Here is an 11,249-nt window from a genome sequence, read left to right on the forward strand (position 1 = left end):
TCAAGACACTAGTTTAAAGGTTTAATGGTCAGAATTGTAGTTGACCTGTGATCAAATTGGTCATAAAAACAAAGCACTTTTATATTAAGCTCTTTAAGGTACTATTTTAATGATTCACTGGTTCAACAAGGTGGGTTGACGTATATTTCGTTTATGGTTACAACTGATGCCTATTGCTTCGGTTAAGCTGTTCACCATGCTACCAAATGGTAGTGGTGAACTTGGGTTGTTACTGGCTTGTGGTTACTATCAAGATATGTTCAGATAGGATCCAAATTTTTTTTTCGGTTGAACCAAAAGTTCAGCTGGTTGTTGTGGAATGGAGCAGTAGGAGAGAGGGTAAAATGGTGTTGCCAAATCCTTACTTAGGGTCTTTTTTTCACTTAATTTATTTCTATATTTACTTTTTAAGAGAGGGGGAGTTAATCATTAATGGTCTTTTTAAATAAATCCTCCCTTGGTCACCGAAAATTGTCTTAGTCAGTATGTCGGATTTGGGACCTTCTCCGGATGGGGATTTGAATTACTTCGCTGGTGCTGTGACTTGAATGGTGTGCTTGTATAGTGTTTTTAAATATGCCCTGCGGAACGGTTTGCTTAGGGACATTTGCGATGCAGGTTGCAGAACGAGCCCTCATCTTGTGGAACAATGAGCACATTGTAAGCTTAATTGCTCAAAGTCGGAGTGTGATATTACCAATAATATTTGAAGCGTTGGAGAAAAATATCCAGAGTCACTGGAACCAGGCAGTTCATGGGCTGACTGTCAATGTTCGGAAGATGTTTATGGAAATGGATGATGAATTATATGAAGAGTGCAGGAGGCAGTATGCAGAGAAAGAGGCCAGAGCCGAAGAGTTGGAAGAGCAGCGACTATTGAATTGGAAGAGACTCGCAGATGTTGCTGTTGAGAGAGGGGGTGATGCCATGATCATAGATTAGCCTCATTGCCTTCGCATTTCGAAGGATGATTGATGGATTATGGATTTGCTTCCCCTAATATTGGTGCCATTTTTTTTTCTGGGTTTCTTTCTTTCCCACTTAATTTTCCCCCACTTCTATCATCATTTTGTCTGTCAGATGATCACCAGGCGGCAAAAAGTAGTGATAAATGTAACTTTAAAATGTGTTGGAAGTCTGTCACCTATATCTTCAGATTAAGAATGTTCTGTGAAATATTCTGTTGTATACTGAGAGAAATACGGAGTTTTCCCTTCATTCTTCTTGCTGGCGCAAAATCTGAATCTTATAATTAGTAGATTTGACTCAGCATGTTTCTACGTTGCATCATTCAGAAATACCATTGAACTTAAGGTGAGTGTAAGCCTGATAAATTATTACATTCGTTATTTACAAAGCATGGCCGTGAATTCTTTTCCCTATAGCAATGTTTTCACCTTTGAGTGCCAATATTTGAGTGACAAGTGAAATACTTTGTGGCAAGTTGTCATGAGAGAATTATGAGAAATTCAAGAGGACTTAGCAATTCATCTATTTGTCCCTTTGAGTGCCAATACGAGGAGAACCTTATTCATTTACTTCGTGATCGTGAGAGAGCGGAATAGATATGGAGAGAAATTTTATCCACTAACGGTCATTTTAGTTTTTCTCTGGTGATTTGCAGTTTTATGGCTCACTTGGCATGCCAAACATAATCCTGGACACGGTGTTTTCAGGAAATGGCCTTGGTCGAGAGTTTTTAGTTTGGTTTGCTGGGGACTCTGGACCTTTTGCTGCTCTTTTGTCTTTGAAGGACAGAGTCCCAAATCAAACAAGATCATTCACACGTGTCTGCATCTTCTTTAGAAACAAGTGGTAAACAACGAATTAAAGCACTGAGTCTTTTTAGATGATGTCAGCTCGGAAGATATTTGGAACCCGCATCAAGCAAACTGTGTTTGCGTTGATGGCGATGGCTCTGTATGGAATCAACATCGTGCAGCTTGTGGTGGAGTCATAAGAGATACCAATGATAATTGCATGGACTTCCACAAGAACATTGGTACATGCTTAGTAACTGATGTTGAGATTCTAGCCATCAAAACTGGACTAGAGGTTTGCCAGCATCTTAATCTTACCAAGCTATCCATTTACTCTGACTCTACTAATGCTATAACCTTTTAAAGAAAGATTGTGCTCTAGATCATCATCTACACAGTGATATCGACTATATTAGGGAACATTTGCTCCTCATGGAAGAAGTGACCATTCATCACTCTCCTAGATATATTAGTAGATGTGCTGATTTCATGGCCAAAATGGGCCAAGGTGGTCCTACTGAAAAGATCCTGGTGCCCTTTGTGCGTGTAGATTGTTTGCCTTTGTATTTTGGTGACGAGAGCCTTATTTTGGCTCCCTTGTAATTTTTTCTGTTTTGTTTTTCTTTTATTTCAAGCTTAGCTTGCCGTCTATATCTCAAAAAAAAAAAAAAAAAGCAAATGTTTTCACCTTCTAACAGCTTCTCTTGCTATTTTTTTTTTTTTAAGAAGAATTGGATAGTTAGTGGTCACCAAACCTTGAAAGCTCTTTGAATAAAATGTTATTTTATTTTCTTCATTATTAAATCGAACTAATGTTTCATATTTTATAAAGCATGGAAATGATTTAAATTTTTCTTTTTATGAGAAATGAGTGAATGAAGAAAAGGTTAAGTTTTGTAGGGCACAACAGTCAACAAACAAACCCTAAATTTAGATCTAATAAGTGTTCCAAGTATTATAACACGATAACAACGGTTTGATTTAATGAGTTGGTTGTCGATGATTTTGTCTTATAACATTAAAAAAACATCCAATCTCAAAATTTTTAGTAGAAACATTATAAGTAAGGAGGATTCTAGTCATGATGATTATTTTGAATTTTTAAAGGGAAATATATATTGTTAATTTTTAAGTATTAATATTTAATAGTTATAATTGAGACATTTATCAAATGAGTATATTTAGAATAGTGACTAGGGGTAAGCATTCAGTCGGTTCAATTTTAATTTCTCTAAAATCGATTGATCGAATTATATAAAAAATTTGGATCGAATCAAAATATATAATTGAACTGAATTTTAATGGTTCGATTCTATTGGTCTATTCGGTTCATAGGCTTTGATTTCGGTTTATAAAATCTAATTATTCATATATTCTTCTATTCAATTTTTTTCCCTTAATATTAAAGGCCCAACAAAAAATAACAATCTTATACCACAATTCATGAGAAAATTAATAAGACTCAATACTATTACCCTAAAAATTAAATTGTAGAAATTAAAAATCAAGACATTACATTAAACAAAAAAAAAATACTACTACTGCAAGTAGTATAAAGATGTTTATTACTTATCTAGATGAGAATTTATTTACATTTTCAAAAATATGAAAAAAATATGAGTAATTTGGTCGATTCGATTTATTTAATTTTAAAATTTTTAAACTGAATCGAACCTATCAAATAAAATTTTTCTTATGAAAAAATTGAATCGAACCGAAAAATTAAATAAATAAAATAAAATAAAATTCAATTTTTAATTTTGAGTCAATTTTGCTCAGCCCTGACAGTGAATGGTTTGAATTCAAACCCAAAGAGAGAAGTTAAGTGCATCAAACCTTAAAACAAGTGAGTTGCGCGTTACTCGTGCTTTTTCTCATTATCGATGGTTCATGAACAGAAATAAAAAAAAATTAATATTAATAATTTTTGTGTGTTCAAGAGGAGAGAATGCCTATCCTGTGTGCAGTCTGAGTCTCTATACTTATATTGGCGTCTCCATTCTCTCGAAGGGCAGGAGCCGGAGGGCGCATACAGAGGATAAAATCAGAGTGGTCAGGGAAAATGTCGAAGAAACGAGGAGCTGCTTTGCTTCAGAAGGATGCTCCGTGGAGAGCATCATCGGAAAAACCTATTCCCAAAATTCATCATTCTCCGATTCTCCGTCTTTCCCAAACCCCTCATACCGATTATGCCATCTCCGTTATGAAGGTTCCTCTTTCTCTCTAATTTTCGCGGCATTTCCGATCAAATCCTTCACGTAGCAGTTCATTTACTTGCTTATTTGTTTTTTTTTTTTCTCCGGGATAATGCAGCACCCCAATCCCATTGGAAGTGGGTTGGCCGAGGAAGCCATAGTGGAAGCAGCGGGTCCAGACTGTATCGTACCGGGGCAGATAACGCCGCTCAAATTACTTGGCGTCAAGGTACTGCTTTCTTTCTTGGAAATTGGAACTGAATTTTATATTGGTTGTTTCTTTTCTATCTTCCTTGCATGGAAAGACCTGAGAAGACTGAGCTCATGGGTTGTGTTATTTATTGGATTGTCATGTTAATATTAACTAAAGTTGCTTTCGCCTCGTTCATCTAGGTTAATTTTATGCTTGATGCAAGTTTGCGAATTTTGTATAGTTGTTTTTGTTTCAAGCAATAGGAAACCTGCAATTTAATTGATAACCAGCTTCTATATTGGCTCAGGATTTCATGATCCTTTGGAGTTCCTTAATCTCACGTTTACTTTGTAACGGATAGCACCGCATTGCATAAAATTTTCTAGTTTTGAATAGTAGTTAATCTGCCATCGGTTCAGGCTTTTTAAATATCACTTCTTTTTGACTGTTTTGGTTTTAGATGGAAGGAATTGAAGGTGTGAGACTCTCGAGTCCGTGACCCATTATTGCTATTCCTTATATATTATGTATATATATCGCCTGAGAATTACCTAACCTACTCGAGCGCGGCCCTGCCAGATTCAACTTATACTCCCTTTCATTGATTTTTCTTTAGTTAAGTCTAGAAAAAACTGACATAGGCTGCTATACGTTTCAAAAATATTTATACATAGGGTTTTGTCAGATGAAACCCCAATTAATGAAATCTTCGATACTCTAAGTGGGATATGCTTAAGTTTCATAAACCACAGGGATTTTTTTTTTTTAACAAAAAGAAAATAATATAAACCACTCCTTTGGTTTTTGTTGGTATTATGGGAGATTGGAGAATCCAACCTTTGGACATGTGATTCCTTGTATAGTCTTCTGTTGCCCTTACTTTTATGGTTCCGCAAACGCCCCCACATATTATATGACTCATCTCATGAGCTACAACATCGAGAACAGAAAGCATTTAGCTCTAGACTATCGGGAGAGATATTATTGGTTATGCCTATTTTAGGTAGAATATGTCTGCACGATGGTCTGCTTGACACTTTCCTGGTCTCTTTCATGTTTGGACAGGTCTGGCCTATCAATTTGGACATGAAGATTTTGGAACCAGTTGGACGGGAACTTAAGTTGCTTGGGAAGGTTAAGTCCATCCTTTTATATATCTCATGCATGCAAGGAACAAATATAAATGGACTCTTTTATTGATGTTGAACTTGACAAAGTTTGCATTTGACATTGGTGAAATTTGACTTAGATAAAAGAATTACTTACACATTGATACATGGGAATTAGGAATAATAGAATAGGGATAATTAGGCGAATTAGGAATATAAGGGTAGTTTGGGTATTTAGTATATTCTCTATAAATAGATCTTTAGGGTGTAATGGGTCATTGTGAATGGAATTAATCTTATCTTCCTAATTCCCCTAATTACCCCTATTCTGTTATTGCTAATTCCCATGTATCATACGTGGACTGAACAATATGTTAAATCCTTTTCTGTGGGAGCTCATTGGTCCTGATTTGAAATTGAACTTTTTTAGATAAACTTGCATATAATCAGGAACGAAGCAATGGTGCATACGAGCTTTATGTATATGCTCTTGTACTTTTGAAATGTGACTTGATATTAGTGCATATCACATTATGTGGTAACATTGTCGTGGTCAAATGCTAATATTACTGTCTGGCCTAAATTACCTATGCTTAGTAGTTTGAACTTCTAAATAATTATATGCCATTAAGGTGTGGCTTTATGAAAAGTAATTTTCATCATCTTAAATATCGGAATGGGATGCGATGGGCAGAAAAATTAAAACCTATCCTTCTGTTACAATTGCTGTGTATAAGATTTCCGCATTAAATGCACAGAATCTATTTGAATGTAGTATTAGTACTTGAGTGAAACTGGTGGAACCTATAATACATTTATGATCAAGATTCTCGACTATCATTTTTGCTCAGTTGGGATTTATTTATAAATCTTGCTTTATTGCTTGTTGAGATGTCACGTTTTAAAATTTTCTTGTTTATTTATTGATGTTAAATGCGATTACTTCCAGTCCCAGATAAGTCGCAATTCTGAATATTTTTTAACTGTCATGATTAAAATGGGTCTTTATCTACTTGCAGTTCATGGATGATGCTGTCAATCTTATGAATAAATCATTCATAGATCGCTAATGTTGTGGTCCTATTGATATATTATACGAGAAAAGATGAAACAGGTGCAGTTTGAACGTCGAGAGATTAGAAGCGTAGGCTAGATGAGTCACTGTAGATTTGCCTATTTTTATTTTATTTTTTGTGTTACTTGATGGTCCATTATCCAAGTCATCTAATCAAGATGGTTTTGTTGGTTAGGGACATGGTTTGTGAAACTTACCAGAGTACTCCAAATGGAATCTATATATAGCTTTGTCTTCTTTGGTATTTGAGGTGGTGACAATGTTGTTTCTCTCTTCCTTACTAAATCTCTTGCATTTATGTTCTCTTTTGAACCAAAAGGCACGCATGTGTTGAAAATCTGATCCTATCCTTTCATGTTATGAAATGGAGCCCCCATATTAACTTTCTTGTCCGTTGAGCTGAGATTTCTGGTGGGCTTTTTACATCCAAATGGAACGAAAATTGCTGGAATAAACTTCACAATGTTTTACATGGTGCGGGGGAAAAAGAACCACCGTTTGACAAACTTCCCCGACACGTTGACGATTGAGGTTTTAGTTAAAACAATGCAGGTTGTATAATTCTAGAGATTTTATTTAGCAGTCATTCTTACCAAGGATGACTGCTGAGAAAATCAATTAAGTTGGCGGGAAAAATCAAAGGGAGGTTAAGAAAGAAAAGCTTGATTTCCCAACAGGAATCTTGACCCTTTAAATTTTTTGATGTTCGCGGTTTCAAATGTAACCAAACTACCAAAGGTTTTATGAGGTCTTCAAAGGTTATTTTTTTCCGGAAAATACAGAAGAAAATCAAAGCCCTATTTTCAAATGTAACAAAAATATAATATCCTATGAAACATTATAAACATGCAGCATGCTACGAAAATAATCAAATACAAATGTCAGATATGGGATGCTTCAAATCGCAAATAAGGTACCAAAGAAAACAGTAAAATATCAGAAGCTTTGAGAGGGGTAGCAATATTTGAGCCCACTTTTTCGGCACTCCGGAAGTTACAGGCTCGGTTGCTTCCAGTGTATCTGAAAAGAGAGATCTGGATGGAGATCCAAATTTTGGTTCTGTCTACCACCTTCCAATACCCAATCCCTATCCATTCAACTTTTTTCTTTCGATTCCCCCGTTTTCCATACCTTCTCTTCATAAACATCTATATCTTGTTTTGCAGAGGACAAAAGTCATATATCTAAAATCGAAGGGCAACCCTGACATAAAATGACAGAATTAGTGATACCATGAGTATTGAACAGTGCAGTGCATCTAATCTCATACGAGTTCATGACCTAATATTTACCCTTTTCGAACTACAATATAAAGCATCATTTAAAAACTTTACTTAGTCTAAAATATTGGACATTGGATAACTTTTATATTTGTTTTTTCAACTATACTCTCAATTTATCTATTTTTTTTTAAATAAATCAAGCATTGGAATTTTAGTTATTATTATCAATACTCTTTTATAGGGTATTTAATGAGAGTATAAATAAAAAGATGTGATCATTTTTAGAAATTTAAGATTTTAACTAATCATAAAATATTAATTAGTTAGATCGGAGAAAGTACGATAGATACATGCTTTGGTCAGCAGCAATTTAATTATTTGTTTAGCCAATAGTTTGTGGAGTGCCCACACATCCACCGGCGTTGTCCACTTACGCCACTTAAGAGTTTCCAGTCCCAATCCCTTTTCGCCTTTTCCCAATTCTCTCTTCTGATTCATTGCTTCCTGTAACTGTCTGTGTGTGTGTGTGTGTGTGTCTATATATGCCTTACAGCCCTCTCCTAGTAACTGCAACGTACGTACATTGTGATTTGTTACATATCAAAATATGAAGCAAAGCATGGGAGGAGAGATTTTGCGTAAAGGGCCTTGGCTCCAAGAGGAAGACGAGCAACTCACTACCTTTGTTACTTGTCTCGGAGAACGAAGATGGGATTCCCTTGCCAAAGTTGCTGGTATGAATAATGTTGGACGTGGCTTCATCTATTAATGCAGCAAATTAAATATGTGAGATATGGAAATAGCAGTGTCCAATATTAGTTTGTGATCTTTTGCAGGGCTCAGGAGAAGTGGTAGGAGTTGCAGGTTGAGGTGGATGAACTATCTTCGTCCAAATCTGAAGCACGGCCCTTTTAGTTTTGAAGAAGAGAACCTTATTATTCAGCTTCACCAGCAATGGGGCAACAAGTACATAATTCTTCCCCTGTTCTCTGCTTGTGCTTTATACATGGCACTACTGATTTGAGCCCTCAGTGACATGTCACTTTTATTAACTTCACTTGTTGAGCAATCCAGGTGGTCAAAGATTGCTCGCAGTTTACCCGGAAGAACAGACAATGAAGTCAAGAATTATTGGAGAACTCATTTGAGAAAGAAAGCACGAGTCCAACAAGGTAAGAAGTGCAATTCTTAATGCATGTTTTCCAAATTTATAACTCATTAATTGCTGTTGCTCTTACTTGCACTTGTGTATTCAGATGAATTCCAATATAAACCAGCTGACAGCACTGAACAAGGTGCCTTCAGTGATGAGAACACTTATGATATTAATGTTGGCAAGGATTACAGCCAGATGAACCTTGAATGCCAAGAAAATGTTGGGGAGACTCAGGATAATTCCTTTCAGGCTTTTCCAACATCTGAATGGAAAATGACAAATTCACCTTACGAGATTCGGGTATCAGGCTGGATGGCAGAATTGCAAGAAGAACAAAATGGAATAGAATATGGACATCATTGTAATAACACCCAGTCCGATGAATTTTATTCTACATGGTTAGACTCTGAAACATGGGCTTATTCTTATTCAGGTGCATGAATTGACCCTAGAATTCCCATTCAAAATGTTTGTTTATTTGCTAATTAGTGTAAAAATTACATCATGCTGTGTGAATATAAATGTAGTTTTCATTCTCCATCACTTATTGTAATCGCTTGTTGGAATTTATGTGAACTATGTATCTTTCCCCATGCATCCTAAATCTGAGAGTGAACATAGCACGAGTCCAAGTGCGGCAGCACAAACTTACCGCTAGAAATGGAAGCCTTGAAAGTTCCGATGAACTGAAAAGTTCTATGACAATGTTTTTTTTTTTTTTTAAAAAAAGATCCTTTGGTAAAGAAGACATTAACTTATAATTTAATGTTCAATTATTATCAATTCGATTATGTGTAAGTATTATATGCGAATTATCAACATATGGTAAGAGTGATATAATATAAGTAATAATAACAAGCCAATAATAATAGATTATTCAAGCATTTTATCACTTAAAAGTGTGGAGAACACAGATTCCTATGTCCATAGAAACGACTTCATTTCTAAGTTACCTTTACTTGGCTCACTATTTAGCAAATTATAAAATATTTTTTATTTTTATTTTTCGGCCTACAACGTACGATAACTCATGACTCATGTTTGGTAGGTTTACCAAACTAAAACGAAAGGTCCCATGTATAAAGCTTTGTATGATATTATTAGTGTATCTAGGTAGGTTGTTGAAGCATCAAACCGAACTAAATGTTAGTCCTTTGGCCATTTTGTGTTACAAACATTATCATATTTTGTTAGATAAAGCGAAGGCAGGAAGAAAGATTTCAAAAGAATGGACCCAAGGGGCATCCAGCATTTCAACTAAGCAACAAGTTGAACATTATTCCCTTTTTGTTGGGGGCATTTAATTGTTATAAATACTGAATCAGATCAAGAAAACTATGCAGACGGGCATTAAAATAGAAGTAGATAGATAGATAATGGCCATTATTGGCCGGAGGCTTGGTCAATAGGAAAAGAAAATAATATCTGTTAGTCAGATATCACAAGTTAATGATAATAAGAACAAGATACGCCTGTATATATGCACCAAACGACCACAAATGAGCGTCACATGCTACATATGGAAAATCAAATGGAAGAATGATAAAGAAGTCCTAAAAAAAGTAATTAATTTAAGTTAAGTTTGAAGAGTCAAATTCTAAAAATTGACAACTCAATTTTTCAATTTTAAAATAAATTTGCAACTTATTTTTTAAATTTTAACATGACTAAAGAATTAAAAAAATTTATTTTTTTTGTTAAAATTTAAAATATAAATTTTAAATTTATTATAATGAGATTGTAAAATTGAAAAATTAAGTTTTAAATTTATAAAATTTAACATTTAAAATTTAACTTAAATTAATTAGCCTTTTAGGACGTCATTCTCCCAAATTCAATCCTTGCTTGCACTTTTTTTAGGTTAGAATGATCGGAAAAGATTGCACAAACACCTACCAAACAATTAATCACATCATCTCGTACGAGAAGAGTAATGCTGAGGTGCCACATCATAAAGGGATTAGTGTTGGGTGGGTGTAATTTATAAAACTTGAATGGATAGGAAGTGGATTGGAACTTCCCTATCTTTCTACCCGTTCCAATCCTTTGCTTTAAAATATCAAACATTTCATAGCCCTTAGTGGTAGCCATCTTAAAGTGCAAATAAATTAGAAAAACAAAAATTATACAGCATTTATATTTTCGCAAAATAAAAATGTTGGCGAAAATTGGGCGTGCTGGAGTAAGCAACAGTCTCAAATAAATATAACTGACTCTTTCAAAACAAAACAAGTTCTTGGAATGCCCCTCAACGCAATTTTCTCATATGTTAAAAGAGATGAGTTAATACAAAATAAGACAACCATGTAGTTATAAAAATAGGTATGAATCAGAGTTAGCTTACAAGGAAACGTAAATAGACGTCTGCAAACGGGTTGAGTAAGTAAAATAACGCTAAAATCTAAATAAATGGGGAAATTAGATTTTAGAGTGATTTTGGCGTCTGTGTTTTTTTTCACACATTGCTTCCCCTTCAAGTGGCGTTGGCGTGTTGCCTTGGATAATGACAACTAAGGTGAGAAGAAGAAGGCGAATATG

At 34.9% G+C, this 11,249-nt stretch overlaps 2 protein-coding genes across 2 annotated transcripts; both read left to right on the plus strand.

Annotated features, from left to right (window-relative positions):
- Positions 1-3,698: 3,698 nt before the first annotated feature.
- LOC129297703 (uncharacterized) lies at positions 3,699-6,576 on the plus strand. The gene is made up of 4 exons (XM_054936057.1): positions 3,699-3,969; positions 4,074-4,184; positions 5,214-5,282; positions 6,277-6,576. The coding sequence occupies exons 1-4, from the start codon at positions 3,823-3,825 to the stop codon at positions 6,325-6,327; spliced, it is 378 nt and encodes a 125-aa protein (XP_054792032.1). The 5' UTR covers positions 3,699-3,822; the 3' UTR covers positions 6,328-6,576.
- A 1,598-nt stretch (positions 6,577-8,174) lies between these two features.
- On the plus strand, positions 8,175-9,152 carry LOC129297700 (transcription factor MYB27-like). The gene is made up of 4 exons (XM_054936054.1): positions 8,175-8,289; positions 8,392-8,521; positions 8,630-8,727; positions 8,812-9,152. Exons 1-4 carry the CDS (start codon positions 8,175-8,177, stop codon positions 9,150-9,152), a joined length of 684 nt encoding a protein of 227 aa, XP_054792029.1.
- Positions 9,153-11,249: the final 2,097 nt, after the last annotated feature.

This window comes from Prosopis cineraria, unplaced genomic scaffold (genome assembly GCF_029017545.1).
Source record: "Prosopis cineraria cultivar Desert tree isolate PC_DT_omini unplaced genomic scaffold, ASM2901754v1 PC594, whole genome shotgun sequence".
Lineage (NCBI taxonomy): Eukaryota > Viridiplantae > Streptophyta > Magnoliopsida > Fabales > Fabaceae > Prosopis > Prosopis cineraria.